General features: G+C 40.0%; 4 protein-coding genes across 5 annotated transcripts in view; 1 reads left to right on the plus strand and 3 right to left on the minus strand.

Annotated features, from left to right (window-relative positions):
• LOC6507137 (putative dipeptidase CPC735_014430) overlaps nucleotides 1-2,310 on the plus strand; it is an 82,764-nt gene extending 80,454 nt beyond the window's left edge. Inside the window, exon 4 of one of the 2 annotated variants that reach the window (XM_001956570.4) lies at nucleotides 147-2,310. In XM_001956570.4, the coding sequence (XP_001956606.2) occupies nucleotides 147-1,044 (898 nt within the window). In that variant the 3' untranslated portion in view covers nucleotides 1,045-2,310. The remainder of the gene's footprint in view (nucleotides 1-146) is intronic. The other variant, XM_032454541.2, reaches the window with a different exon arrangement.
• A 1,374-nt stretch (nucleotides 2,311-3,684) lies between these two features.
• On the minus strand, nucleotides 3,685-4,978 carry LOC26515161 (kelch-like protein 41a). The gene is made up of 3 exons (XM_014910217.3): nucleotides 4,844-4,978; nucleotides 4,355-4,790; nucleotides 3,685-4,286 (listed from the first exon to the last, which is right to left on the minus strand). The coding sequence occupies exons 1-3, from the start codon at nucleotides 4,852-4,854 to the stop codon at nucleotides 3,801-3,803; spliced, it is 933 nt and encodes a 310-aa protein (XP_014765703.1). The 5' UTR covers nucleotides 4,855-4,978; the 3' UTR covers nucleotides 3,685-3,800.
• Nucleotides 4,979-12,569: 7,591 nt separating this feature from the next.
• LOC6507921 lies at nucleotides 12,570-13,911 on the minus strand. Its single transcript, XM_014910025.3, has 2 exons — nucleotides 13,787-13,911; nucleotides 12,570-13,696 (listed from the first exon to the last, which is right to left on the minus strand). Exon 2 carries the CDS (start codon nucleotides 13,688-13,690, stop codon nucleotides 12,704-12,706), a length of 987 nt encoding a protein of 328 aa, XP_014765511.2. The 5' UTR covers nucleotides 13,691-13,696; nucleotides 13,787-13,911; the 3' UTR covers nucleotides 12,570-12,703.
• A 724-nt stretch (nucleotides 13,912-14,635) lies between these two features.
• Nucleotides 14,636-15,217, minus strand: LOC26514838. The gene has a single exon (XM_014910185.3). The coding sequence runs from the start codon at nucleotides 15,057-15,059 to the stop codon at nucleotides 14,856-14,858; it is 204 nt and encodes a 67-aa protein (XP_014765671.1). The 5' UTR covers nucleotides 15,060-15,217; the 3' UTR covers nucleotides 14,636-14,855.
• Between the last annotated feature and the right edge of the window lie 138 nt (nucleotides 15,218-15,355).

Consider the following 15,355-nt stretch of genomic DNA (forward strand, 5'->3'; position numbering starts at 1 on the left):
ATGCTAACATTTTTTTAAGTGAACTTAAGAGTGTAAGGCTTAAAGCCAAAAAGACTTGGTGACCAAATTATTGTTGTTTAATGCATTATCCTTTGAGTATGCACTTTCGACCTGTTAACTTATGGCATTCTGTTTTACTTTTCCAGGTCAGCGTATGTGCCCTGCGAAGCACAGGGCTTGGACGCCGTCCAACTGGCCCTGGAACAGATCGACATTGTGCGCCGTCTTTCGGACATGTATGACAGGGAGACTGTGCTGGCCACCTCCTCGCAGGACATCGTCGAGGCCCACCGACGTGGCCTGCTGGCCTCTCTGATCGGAGTGGAGGGCGGACATACGATTGGCTCCTCCCTCGGTGTCTTGAGATCCTTTTACTCCCTGGGCGCCCGATATCTGAGTCTCACCCATCGCTGCGATGTATCCTGGGCGGGATCGAGCTCCTCGCCGGCGGAACAGGGACTCACCCAGTTCGGCAAAGCCATAGTACGCGAAATGAACAGACTGGGCATGATGATCGACTTGTCGCACAGCTCGGATGCCACTGCCAGGGATGTGCTCCAAGTAACACGGGCTCCGGTCATCTTCTCCCACTCAGCAGCCCGCCAGCTGTGCAACTCCACGCGGAATGTGCCCGACGACATCCTCCGGCTGGTGGCCGAAAACGGCGGCCTGATCATGCTCAGCTTCGACTCCGAAGACGTGGCCTGCGGGCGGCAAGCGCGCCTTCAGGACGTCATCGAGCACATCAAGTATGTGCGGGCCATTGCAGGTATTCAGCACATCGGACTGGGCGCCGGATACGATGGCATTGAACTGCCGCCTCTCGGTCTAGAGGATGTGTCCAAGTATCCGGAGCTGTTGGCCGCCCTGCTCGAGGATCACAACTGGAGCGAGGAGGATGTGGCCATGCTGGCTGGACGAAACTTTCTGCGCATCATGGAGACCGTTGAGACGGTGCGGGACTATTGGAAAAGAGCGGCCATCCAGCCCATCGAACAGACGGAGCCGCAACCCAAGACCCAATGCACCTATATGTCCTCGTGACCGCAGGCGCAGGCGGTAAGGCAGCGCAGAGACGAATCCTCCGTGGACCGGGAGCGAGGCCGGGCTCGAGAAACGGAGAATCGCACCGTGACATCTCTGAGTGGTGCCCATTACTGGCAGGCAGAAGGGTCTGCCTCCAATCGATCCAATGATAGGGCCATTATCGCGGCCACGGCGATGTCCTTTACGGTCAGTGAACTGCATCAGTGATTTGTGACCCTGGGAAATGGCTTGGCTGGTAAATCAAAATGAAATATTTCGGTTGATGGTTTCAGTTTATCATACTAGTAAAAAAAATCATATTTAAATTTTAACAAGTCCTGGTTTTTTTAATAATATCTCAAAAGAAAGCTCAAAAATTGTTTCAAATGTATATATATTTAAATACTTTTTCATTCATCTTAAATTATTTATTATCTTAGAAGTTAAATCGTATATGTTTTTTCGTGAAACATTTTCGGTTCTGGAACTGTCGTGACCGCCCTCGTGAATAATTAGTGTATAACCGTAATATACTTCCATAGGATGCATTGATAGGCGTATGAATAAATAATTATATTAATAAATGTACTAGTATTTAGCCCGTAATTGTTTACAGCTCTTCTTATTGGTGTTGTGGCTCTGCATAATTTATGCACAGTACGGATACTTATCGATGTTGCTGTACCACGGGGCGTATGCGCGACACAGGAAACTGCAAACCAAACCGGAAACCACAAACCGAAATCTTTCTTGACTTGCCTGTGACTGTATTATATATAAACTTAATGCATATATTATATATGTATGTATTTGTAGGAGAAAGTGCATAAATGATTCATGCTAATTATCGCAATTAAGCGCAATATCGCAATTTAATCACCAACATCAGCCAGCACACACCAAATTATATAAATCATCAAAATGAATTAATTGCTGATGATTTAACACACTCGGTACACACACGGCACATGGCACATCAGTTGAATTCACAGCAATTAAAAATGAATATTTTATTCTGGCCAAATGTGAATCCTTCTTAACATAGTTTCCGTGTTAGGTTAGATAAAAAGCCAGAAAAAAATTCAAAATCAAAATGTCAAAAAACCCAAAAATAAATGAAATGTTCGTGTATGCATAGCTACAATATATTCTATTAACAAAATGAAAGTAAATTTAAAATTAAACTTGAGCAGAAGCAATGCGTATAATCGAATAGGCAGGCAAACATTTCCATAAAAATAAATAAAAATTAAAAAAAAAAAACAATCATAATAGTTTTTTTGCTCAAAAAATCAATCAATTTCCTAAATCGTAAGGCTTTTATGCAACCAAAGCAAATGGTAAGTATAAATGATGGAATATCTTTTGGGAAATATATAAAATACACACGAGTTCTTACACAATCCTGAGCCAAGACAGAGCCATAAAAAACGTTAAGTGGTCGTAAATCAAAATTGTGCAAGAAGAATGGGAAAGTTCGCAAAGTTCTTCCTTTACTACTTTGCGACACGGACACGGAGTCCTTTTGCCTATTCGGTCTTATTGTCCTCTCTACGGTATTTATTTTCATCCAGACCGAACGGAGATGGTAGCTCCCAGCTCGTCTGCTGTGGATCCGGAAATTGGCGGCGGGAGTGGCGGGAAAATGCCGAGGAGCATCCTCGCTGTGGGCCAATCCAATTTCGTGCATTTGCAGTCCATTGAGTTTTGCTTAAATTTTAATGAAACTAAGCGGTCTCTCTAACATTTTACGGAGGAAGAAGAGCAAAATATATCCCCCAGCCCGCATCAAAAAAATCCTGTCCCGGTCCAACGCCATCAACTTTTAATATCAACATTTTTTCTCTTAATTTTTTCGCCCTTGTTTTGTTTACAAGAGACTGTTTTGATTGCTTTCACTTGGCTTTTGGCCTTTGTTCAATTTTGTTGATTTTCCGATGACTTAATAGAGTCGCTAATTGTTGTGTACGAAGATGGCTGATGGAGAAAGTCCTGTTCTGCCAGATAGCCTTCATGGAATTCTTCGTATATTGTCTAGAAAATGTGGAAACTGACAAGATTCGTTACAAACAAAAACTTAAGTATATGGGTTTCTTAACAAACTACTATTAACTTTAGTTTTTATTCAATTCAAAACAAAAAAGAAAACTTTCAAGTTCCCCTAAGAGGTGTTTAATTAAGCGAAAAGTTCTGAATTGGTAGTGAAGGACATGATTATCGTCATAACTTCGTTTACGGTTTCATTTGCCATTAAATGTAATTACCCAATTTCACGGATACCTCGGATGTTAACGAACACAACAATCCACTGGAAGTCGGCAGTTAAAGGACAACGCCCAGGCTTCCCCCGGCGAAAATTAAGAACTGGCCGTTAACGAGACGAGAGGCCGAGCATCGCATTCTCATTAACACGCCAGTCCGGTTTCAATTTCCTGTTTAATTTTTCTTTCCATTATAAATGGCTCCCAGCTCGGACCGAAAGAGGAGTAGTTCGCGATGGTTAACAGAGGATTCGGGCAACCAACTCCCACTTCTCAGACCCTTGATGGAAAAAACCATAAACAATGCGCACCGACAACAGCGTCGAGTTGATGGACAAAATAATGCCTGATGACATTTATAATGAGGGAAAGTTTTCACATACTCTTTATAAAACCGTTTTAATTTATAGAAAAAAATCCATATTCTTGAAATATTTATTACAAAGTTTTATATATGACACGTTATATATGTATTACATGTGATAACTTATCATATCACTGATAAGAAATAATTTACTTTGTTAGGAACATTTTCTCAAATTTTTCTTCATGAGTCAGTAAACGTGATTTTCCAACCACATTGTAAAATATAGTCTTATTCATCCTTTCGAAATGAATGTAGTTCACCAATGTCTTAACATAAGTTAAAAGAAGTTTTTTCAATTTTATATCTTTGTTGTCTCCAGCCGAAGACTCAATACCATTCTTATCCGGTAAAGAAACTGCTGCTTTGTTCTCGGCAACGGAAATCTCCTTAGAACATCCTGGCTTGTCATCGTCTTTTAAGATTTTAAATTCGTCCAAAATTGTCCCATTAACACCGCTATCAGCGGTTTCGGCATCAATCAGTCCATTAATGGTAACGTAGGCCTCAATCATCTTAAAACGATCTTCTTCAGGAATTTTACCATCGCATATAAGAATATACTTCTCAAAAGCATCAGATGTGAGGAATAGACAATCATAGCACTTCATACCGCCTGCTAAGCGCAAGAAATTCTGCAAAAGAAGAATATTTATTATATTTTTTTGACTAAATTAGTAATTTAATTAAGTATAGTACTTACATATGTGACAACGTCAATAATACCATTGTGTTCAGCATTGTGGGCAAACTGAAAGGTCTCGACAAGATTACCAATGGACATTTGGGGGGCCCTCTCTTTAAGGACTGCCTCACAATCGTCAGTAATAGACTTCACAAGCCACTTATTTCCACATTCGAAGAGATCAAATATTATCTCGTTTGGGTTCTTCTTCAATTTTTCAAAATCATAGGTGTAAACGTAGTCCAGAAATATTCTGAAGGTATCGGGGCTTACGTCATTTAGACGAAATTCCGCAGTTTTCGATTCCTGGAAATCGCTAAGGAACATTCGTTCAAAAAATTCTGAGGCACTGCCCAAGATAAGCTTATGACAATCAAAAGACTCGTTTTCCACCAATATGCGGCAATCTGAGAACTTCTGGTTCTCCAATAGATTGGCGAATGACGGTTTCAGCCTAGGAATTTCATATTTTTAATTAATATACATTTAACTTTAAAGAATATTTACCACTTATCCATTTTAAACTGTTAGTCGTTGTTTAGTGAATACTTTTTTAATGAAAAAGCTTTATAGTCCAATAAACCAATTTTGATGCGCAGTTTAATGTGCTTTCAAAGAATTGAAGTTTGCAACTGAGACTCGATTGTTGGTTTGGTGAATTAGATTTTAATTTTGGAACGTTGGAAAGGGATTTTATCTCTACAACAAACCGGATGCATTAGAGAATTTAAAAAAAAAATATATATATATTTTTCAGGAAATAGATTAAAAAAATAGTAAAATTTACTAATATTGCTCCAAACAATGATAATTTAAGGTTCTTTAAGTGATCACTGATCATGTTTTCTAAGGAATATGTGAAACGGAACGATAGACTTTAACTATCGATAATATTTTTCCACTTTTGAAATATATATATGAAATATATATTTAATAATTTAAATTAGAAACAAATAAAATATTTAATGTATAACATTCTAAAAGTACGTGAAAAATATTATTAAATTTTACGATGAACCAAAATACTTCTGCCTTCTAATAAAGACCATTTGTGTTTATACAATGAAATAACCGATTCAGCAAAAATAAAGCATAAACAAAAATTGGTTTTGTAGATATGATGAAAGCTTTTTTTTTTACTTTTTGAACTATTGAAAGACTTGAAATCTTTTAAGAAATAGTTTAGTTTAAATAGTTTGGCTTTAAAATTTTATACATCATTTCAATAGCTTTAAAGCTTCAATTTCCTTACTTCAAACGTATGGGAGTTTCCAAATGCAAAGTAAATTCGTTCCGTTTGACCTGCTCAAATATAAATTATCACAAATGTGTTTACTTCCATGGACTACTCGATGGTCAACACTCTGGGGAGTGCCAAAGACATCAATTCCTGATGCGCCTAACCAGAACCAATGATATACATATGTATGTATGTTGTGGTCTAGTCCGTTCTCTGGCCATGTCATGCCTATCCACCTCCCCACCAGTAAGTAATTAGGAAATTTACAAAATTTTCCACTTTCCTGCAAATCTGGGGAAATCCATACGCAGTGATCCAACCGCATTATGCACACAGACGGATCCCATTGCCCATCGAACACCCGACCATGGACTGGGTTTGCAAGACAAATAGCAGTTAATTATTACACAACTCGTCCTTAATCCATTTATAATAATTCATCTCGGTCAGACATTGCACACTTGCTATTGATATTTGTCCATTGTTCCGATATTTGCCCAAAGCATTTGGGTGTAAGATTACAATGGATATACATATGTTTGTATTCTGCATCCCGACATACTTTACGACTATGATTTTATTTAATATTTTTCAAAGGTGTGCCTTTTCGGATAATTAGTTTTGTGAAAATTTATAACCATTTCAAATGTTGGTTATTTAAAAACTAAAATTTAAAAAAAAATTATGATAAATAGTTTTTACTAAAAACAAAATGAGCTTTAACAAAATGTTCTCTTTTTTGAAAAAAGTTTTTTCCTTTTAAGCTTGGGCCTAAAACCTTGAAATTGATTTACTTTTGCTGCAGGCCAATTTGGCACGCTCATTTGGCCAACTCTTGGCCCGGCCTACAGGAGTATAGGAGTTTGCCAACATATAGCACACAATCGTAATTAAGCGTTGTTGTGTCCCCGGAGTGTAGTTAATGTTGTGGTGCCATAAATTCGACTTTTGTCCGTGTTTCGATGCCAATGTGTTTGGGAATATTTACGACTGGATGCTGCATTTGTCAGGTGAAAGGGGGGGCTATATCGTGTAGTTGGGGAATTCTGTTCATAGCATCTTTGAATTGAATTTGGCACAAAATTGGCTGGAGGACATACTCTAAGCTTCTTTGATCCTAAGTTTTGTGGGATAAAACTAATTGAGTTGGTCTGCTTAGCTATAGCTTAGATGTAGAATGTGTGTTGTTTTCTATTTTTATAGAAATGATTTTTTAACCACATTTAAAAAATTTTTAATATTTCAAAGCCTGAATTGGATTCTAAATTTTGGATTTTAAAACGCCACCACATCATTACCATCAGGTGGATCGATTCCCTTTGACGGGGAATCAAAGTTGAAGCCCACATGCCAAAATCAGTTCTAGTAATTTTCCTCATCCCCGGCGACATGGTAATTTCGTGGAAAATGTGGGACTCCATAGAGTGCCGCACTCAACACACTTTCACCTAAACGACGAGGAAAACTATACTAACAAGTTTTTGTTGTTTTTCCGCTGTAAAGTGCATTTGCCTGGGAGAGGAAATGTTGCAAGGATGTGGGTGGGTGCAAGGATATTCACAAAAATCGTATATGCTAAGTTTAGCTGTCTATCTGTCCATCTGCCTGGTCGTTACATCGTGAAATATGACAATCTACGCCAGAGTTAAAAATGCAGATGGAAGCGAGAAAGGAAACTGCCGAGTTGGAGGACTCTCACTCCCCCTCCCCCACTCAGGATACACATACATACGTTTATGAAGAACGTAATGGCGGATTCAAGTTGAGCGGAACACCATGCCCGCCCCTCAAGGGATAACGTATGTTAGCCGAAGGTGAGAGACAAGCTCATGCAAATATTCATAAGGAAAATATTAAAAATGAATTACCAACGCTGACGCACATGAAAAACATGTGCCAATCCCGGCGAGAAATATACCGTAAGTACACAAAGTCTGTATACCCGGAATCCTTTTCTATGTATGCATATAAAATTCGTTTTCTTTTCCAAAAGAGCTATAGGATAAAAAGACGCCAGATTTTACAGGAACTTTAGTTTATGGAAAAGTAATTTAATTAACTTAAACTATTGTATTTATTATTTTGAGATGTATTTTTCAGCGAAAAATCTTGAAACTGAACCTATTCTTGCCCTATAAACATATCCTCCGAAAAAAGGCAATTTAAATATTTTTCCAAGAAATAAAACAAACAAACGTCGAGCAGCCGCACAATTGGATTCCGTTCTTTATCGACCGAATGCTTTGAATTTTCAATTAGATGAACATCAAGGATCCCTGGCCCCACAAAGCGAAACATGGCAAGTTCAAAAAACCCATCTGCGTGAAGTCGGTTAATTTGCTCATCATCTACTGGACGCGTTCGTGCACTCCCAGCGCATCCGGCGGAATCGAACACTCACACTTACACAGGCACACATACGCACCGGAATACGGCCGTGGTATTACGGCTTTTCGGTTGACGTTCATGCATGACCAAGCCAATGTTTTCGCTTTCGATTCGCCGTTCGCCCTACGCCGTTCGGCATCGCTATTCGCCATTGCTTACATTTCCGTTTCCTTCTTTTGGCAAGTCGATGCCGCCTCGGGGGTCCTGCGAGTCCTTCGAGTCCGGAAAAAGGAACATTTTCGATTCGATTTTTTGCCAATTGCCCGAGACTCTGTCCTGTCGGCGTATGACGAATACGTTGTGTACGTGCCATCGTAACATTACTCATACGCACCGTGGGCTGCCTTCCTTTCGCCTTCGAAATTCGAATATTTTGAATTTGGAAAGCAGCAGAAGGCATACATATACCCCCACTACTTCTTCTCTGTCCTACCGCTCCCAAGGCGATATTTGTTTTTCGCTTTTGCATATTTTGCGGGCAATTTGGGTAAAAGGATTTCCACACTCTGCGACGGCGACTCGGCTTTGTGGCTCTCGTTACGCTTTTGCTCCGTTCCGATCCGTTTCGTTTCGCCAAGTTTGGTCTTGCCCTTTGGAGGAGTCCGGGGCTGTATAGCCGGGTTTTTCTCCGGCAACACCGACAAATCGCTCACGTAAAATATGCATGCGTTTCCTCGGCGGTTTTCGCTCTCAAGTGCTTGCAATTCAATTACATTTCGATTGATTTTCGTGTTTGGCCCAGAATCGGGGCGTTTCTGGTTAGGCATGGAGTGTGTTTTTCGGCGATTTACGAGCTTGAACCGGCATTTTCTTTGAGTGAGGCTTGACTTGAGCAATCCTGGCTTTTCTGCACTCACAAAAAAATATGGTAGAAGTAATTAGAGAAAAAATCCATTGGTTTGAAATAAATATTAAATATTATTCATCTTATTTTGTATGTACATTTTTTGGAAGATCCTCTTTTATTATTCCCGACCAAGATAAGTCAGAAACATTGTTGCTAAATTCAGTTCTATCAACTTTTTTATTGCCAATGTCGAGACAGTCGAAATTGAATGCCGAAATCACTGATACAAAAAGCAGAGAAAGCCATTTAAAACGACGACACTGAGATGCAGATACGCCAATAAAAATAAAAATAAAAAACAAATAAATATGTGGATACATACAAGGACGTGTACATACATATGTACAATATAGTGGCCTTTTTTGGCCTTCACCGATAGCTCCCTTTAGACAAATGAAAAGCACAGCGAAAACAAATAAAATTAAATGCCCAAAATGAAAATCCAAGTCCAAGTCCGCCCCTCGAATATTGAGGTCAATTGTAAAGTAAAGCCAAATCAATGAGAACAAGAGATTTACTGGGAAATACATTACAGGTACAGCAAGGATATACGAACTTTGAACACATTGTTTATTCTAATCCAATCATGCACCATAGCCCTGAGTAATTTTTAGCCAAACATCGATAAATTGCTTTTTGATCAAATTAATTTATGGTTTTTAATCAATTCCAGCACTTTCCACCAGTTCGTCCATGGCAGCAAAATATCAGAGAAAAGATTTATTCTCCCAAATTGATGCCTCAATTATCTGAATGTCTAAGGCACACGTTTAATGGCTCTTCGAACAATAAATATCCTTAATATAGCCACAGCACAAGGATGTCGCTCTGTGTGTATTCATTCTCATTATCGGGTAGACAAAAGTGTGAAACAAAGTAGATGAAATCAATTAAAATTTTCGAAATCGTACAGGAAACACGCCCAGAGCCCTCTCAGCACATCGTGGGCTTTGTCGACTTTCCAAAATACGCCCACGGGACCCATTCACCTTCGTGGTGGCCCAATAACCGACCCAATCTCAAATGTATGCATATGTACATTGCAAACTGGGTTTGTCTTCTCAAAAGCACTTTATGTTCTGGGGCGGTTAGCTGGCATCCTCCGCCGCCACAATCTCCATACAAACTGAAACATGCTATGGGGAAAATGGGTAAGGTACAAGGATGTACTAGGATGCGACGTGCGCATACTTGGGTACCCATTCAGGATTCATGCAAATAAAGTCTTTATTATGTTCAAAGATACCAAAGAACTCTGAGGTCGAGCCATGCATTTTTCTTATTCTTAGAGTTGCTGAGGTACACTAAAATAAGAGACCTTTATGAAATTTGACACAAAATATAAAAAAAACGCGATTTTTAAAGTGGGTCCCTTTTAAGAAAATTTAAAAACATGTCTAAAAAATATGATGTAACGGAAAAATGTAACAAATATTTTGTTTCTGGAGTTTTATGCAGATTCGCTTACGGAGAATCGCTCTACGAATAGTTTAAGTTCCGCTTAAGAATCGGATGAATACTGCCAAAGATATAGCCTTCTCAGGGGCCCATATAGTGGCTCCATGCCTTTTTATGGATTTTCGAAGGGGACCCTCCAGAAAATGTGACGAAAAATGTAAAAAATATTTTGTTTCTAGATTTTGATACAGATTGGTGGAGAATCGATCCACGAATCATTTAAGGTATTCCGCTCAAGAATCGGATGAATACTGCCAAAGATATAGCCTTCTCAGGGGCCCATATAGTGGTTCCATGCCTTTTTATGGATTTTCGAAGGGGACCCTCCAGAAAATGTGACGAAAAATGTAAAAAATATTTTGTTTCTAGATTTTGATACAGATTGGTGGAGAATCGATTCACGAATCATTTAAGGTATTCCGCTCAAGAATCGGATGAATACTGCCAAAGATACAGCCTTCTCAGGGGCCATATAGTGGCTCCATGCCTTTTTATGGATTTTCGAAGGGGACCCTCCAGAAAATGTGACGAAAAATGTAAAAAATATTTTATTTCTAGATTTTGATGCAGATTGGTGGAGAATCGATCCACGAATCATTTAAGGTATTCCGCTCAAGAATCGGATGAATACTGCCAAAGATATAGCCTTCTCAGGGGCCTTATAGTGGCTCCATGCCTTTTTATGGATTTTCGAAGGGGACCCTCCAGAAAATGTGACGAAAAATCTAAAAAATATTTTGCTTCTAGATTTTGATACAGATTGGTGGAGAATCGATCCACGAATCATTTAAGGTATTCCGCTCAAGAATCGGATGAATACTGCCAAAGATATAGCCTTCTCAGGGGCCTTATAGTGGCTCCATGCCTTTTTATGGATTTTCGAAGGGGACCCTCCAGAAAATGTGACGAAAAATGTAAAAAATATTTTATTTCTAGATTTTGATGCAGATTGGTGGAGAATCGATCCACGAATCATTTAAGGTATTCCGCTCAAGAATCGGATGAATACTGCCAAAGATACAGCCTTCTCAGGGGCCATATAGTGGCTCCATGCCTTTTTATGGATTTTCGAAGGGGACCCTCCAGAAAATGTGACGAAAAATGTAAAAAATATTTTATTTCTAGATTTTGATGCAGATTGGTGGAGAATCGATCCACGAATCATTTAAGGTATTCCGCTCAAGAATCGGATGAATACTGCCAAAGATACAGCCTTCTCAGGGGCCATATAGTGGCTCCATGCCTTTTTATGGATTTTCGAAGGGGACCCTCCAGAAAATGTGACGAAAAATCTAAAAAATATTTTATTTCTAGATTTTGATGCAGATTGGTGGAGAACCGATCCACGAATCATTTAAGGTATTCCGCTCAAGAATCGGATGAATACTGCCAAAGATACAGCCTTCTCAGGGGCCATATAGTGGCTCCATGCCTTTTTATGGATTTTCGAAGGGGACCCTCCAGAAAATGTGACGAAAAATATAAAAAATATTTTATTTCCAGATTTTGATGCAGATTGACGGAGAATCGATCTACGAATCGTTTAAGGTATTGCGCTCAGGAATCGGGAAAACATTGGCAAAGATATGCCTTCGCCGGGCATTGTCCTTTCCATGCATTCCCTCCATGATTTAAGTGCCGTTTTGAGATGCTCCTAGCTGGCCTGAAAAGTGAACTGCAGCTGACAGGCACAGGACTTTGAGGAGGTCAGATAAGCGGTCATAAGATTATTTTTACTACTGACCCGATGACCGTAAAAGCGAGTGCCCGCAGCAGTGACTCTGCGGTCGCCACCGCAACACTCGCTTATGCGGACTTCCTGCGTCGAAGCAGGATCTGCTACTGAAGGACCCGCCAATGTCCTGGCCGTCCACCAATTTGCTTTGTTGTCACAGCCCGTCTGGCGTTTTATGAACTGCGAACTCTTCGTCTTCCGGCTACGCCCTTTTTGTGCGCTTTCTTGCCTTTATTTTGGCATCCCGGCGATGATAAAAATGAGGCAGCGCACATAAAATTTTACGGTTTCCCAAAGAAGACGAAGGAGGACAGTATCGCCATCGTGTCGGCCATATATTGTTGAACACTTGAAATTAATGCCTGATTGACACCATCATACCGATGCAAAGTCACGGCGGAAATTACGAAATTTAACACTTTATGTGTGGTTCAATACCTGGGGATACTTACATACATACATTTTAAGCTGAGAACAATCTATTTTTCAATATCTCATTTCAGGAATATACAATTTTATGGTCATAAAAAGTTACTGTTGTCGATAAAGGATTATGAATATAATGTGTTCTTTTAATAAAATGTATTTGCAAAAAATGTGGCACAAAGAATATTTCAATTTGAACGTTTTAACTCTTTTAAAAAAAAGGAAAACAAATAGAAAAAGTTATTAAAATTTATACTTAAATGGGTACCTAAACTAACTTTGTTTCTGTAGTTTGATTTTTTGAGGCATCTGGATGGCCTTTATGGTCTGCAACTTTGTTCCATTCAGCCGGATATTCACTGCCGTTGGCATGGCCTCCACCTGTTCTCGAATCTCCCGATTGGGTGGGGCTACGAATTTCATATCGATGGTCCCACCACTCAGCGGATCGTCGCGAGATTTGACAATGGAACGTAAAACTGCTTTAACACTGGAGTTGTTGCCTGGTTTCGGGGTTTTGGGAGGTTCGGGTTCGGGATCGGGTGAAGGTTCCTCATCAGCGATTTGATCGGTCATTTTCGAATACTTGGCATAAATCCTATACAGGTGGAGGTTAAAGACTTTTCCATGTTTCCCGTACTGTTTAATGGTTTTACGGCGTTGCTTTTTTCGTTGAGCGAAATCTCGTGTGGTGACACCGACAGCCACCACGGCAATGTGAGTCTGGCTGTGCTCCAGGTGGAAGCCATCGCTCTGGCAGCTACAGATCACAGCCCGCACCACCTCAGCAGGATCGACCTCGCGCCTGAGAAGGCCAGACAATTCAGCTGCAATCTGGGGTACATTTGGGGGATCAAAAACAGATCTGGCGAGTGGTGTCAACAGAATCTTTTCGCGTGGATTCAGGTGAGTTGGGAGAACATCACATATCTTTTGGACAGCCAGAAGACCTGCTTGTTTCAGAGTCAGATAGAGTTTTCCGCCTCCGAGACGTGGCTGTCCGTTGATGGGTTTCTGGAACGTATAGGTGTAAACATAGACACTGCCGCCTCCATGGAAGTTCAAGCACCACATCTTATCCTTTCCGCTCTGTTTCAGTTGCCGCATCTCGGGTCCCAGCTCGAAAATTACACGATTGGCAAAGTCCAAGCTTTCTAAATTTTGGGAGTCTGACATTATTCCAAAGTCGGGACAAATCTCGACAAAGGAATCGCATAGCTTCTTGAAGTCGAACTGACTTCCTTTCCATCCTCTTGCCATGGTTAACTGAGACCAGAATATACAAAAATAAATATGAAACTGCTTAAATCAGCAAATAAAATCTTTCCAGATACATGAATCTGTATGTATACTTACGATTCCGATCTGCGCAGCTCCACAAAAGCGTTTCGTTCTCTTTGAAGATTGTTTCGAAATGACTGGCTACAAAGGCATGGAACCTGACACTCCATTGGAGGCCAACGGAGACCGATGAAAATTATCGCCCCTTAAAGCTTTTCTCATATCGATATGCCTTAAAAAATAAATTAAAAATAAAAAAAATATATATATATATTTTCATTACATTCATCTTTGCATTATAAGCAAATTGAATATTTTATTACAGCTTTTACTTGACAGGAAAGGGGGGAAAAAAATATTTCTAAATGCAATAACTTGGCGACAGCCAGCAAAAGGCTCTTTTTCACCTTCGAATTTAATGAGCTTCCACGGCACGTGATTATTAGGCGAACGAGCGTACGTGTAGGATTCTGTGTAAAAAACTTTAGCATCCCATCCGTACTACAGGTGCTGACAACGCCCCCACCGCCCCACGCCAACACCAGACCCAGGACTTCCCCTGAGAAAAAAGTAAAGTATATTTTCTTGCTACGATTTAACCACATCCCAGTTTCATGGTGGCGCACCGCTGTAGCCACATGGGTGCCATTTTTGGTAGTTTTCCTGCCCATCCACCTCACCACCTCACCTCACATCTTCACATATTCAAAAATTGTTCCCTTGCTCCCTTGAAGGCGAAACATAAACAATTTTTCGCGACGGTGGAAAACTTTTAACTCTCTTCGTACGTACATTTTACACACGTGTCTCCTCCACCAACCAACCACACATGAAAATTAAAGCACATTGTAAGGAAATATAAGATAAACCTTTACTTGTCCTTTACGATCGAAACTTTAAAGATACGAAACAAACTCAAAAATCTCTGAAAAGAAATAATAATGTATTTTAGTTTCAAATTTTAAGCTCCGTTTACTTCAAAATCGTATAGAGATATTAAAATTCCGTTTTTATATATATTCTGATAAACATATAATGTTCTATTGTATAAGGTCCTTGTTGATCTTTGAAACACCTTCCTATTAATCCTTATTATTCTTATAAAACGGGGCCCATAACTCAGAATGGTAGCTGGATGGATGACTTATTTTCTTCTGCGACGAGGCGATCTCTTATGGCAGTGCTTGCCATCGAAGGCAGCATCCTGAGCCCGATTTGCGTAATCGAATTGGGAGTTAATCACTTCCGTAACGCTATCGACGATCTCGTCCAGAGAGAGGGGATGACCGTTGGTAACCATAACGGCCAGGATGATTGGCGCCAAGATGTCGTTATGGCATCCGTCCATGGTTTATGGTGCTCCAGCTGCCGGAAAAGATCCGAGTACGTGGGTCTTTCAATAAAAAATACGACACTAGAGAGAGCTCAATTTTGAATGTTTGATTTCTGTTCTCATGTGAATTTATGACATTTTGGTTGAAGGGCACTGCTCGGGCCACTTTGGCAGTATATACTCCGGTTTCCACTGGAGGATGGAGGACAGGGATTGGGGTATGTTGGTGAAATTCAATTTGAAAAACTGTCACTTGTCAGTTGGTCACACACTCTGCTAGCTGCTCTATTGTGCTTTGACTTTTGTTGTGC

The sequence above is a fragment of the Drosophila ananassae genome, chromosome 2R, assembly GCF_017639315.1.
Source record: "Drosophila ananassae strain 14024-0371.13 chromosome 2R, ASM1763931v2, whole genome shotgun sequence".
NCBI lineage: Eukaryota > Metazoa > Arthropoda > Insecta > Diptera > Drosophilidae > Drosophila > Drosophila ananassae.

Coding starts and splice junctions, on each gene's coding strand:
- LOC26515161 (XM_014910217.3), bottom strand. Junction 4,287..4,354: donor TTATTGACGTTGTCACATAT/GTAAGTACTATA, acceptor CTTCTTTTGCAG/AATTTCTTGCGCTTAGCAGG.
- LOC26514838 (XM_014910185.3), bottom strand. CDS start 15,059: ATGGACGGATGCCATAACGACATCTTGGCGCCAATCATCCTGGCCGTT.
- LOC6507921 (XM_014910025.3), bottom strand. CDS start 13,690: ATGGCAAGAGGATGGAAAGGAAGTCAGTTCGACTTCAAGAAGCTATGC.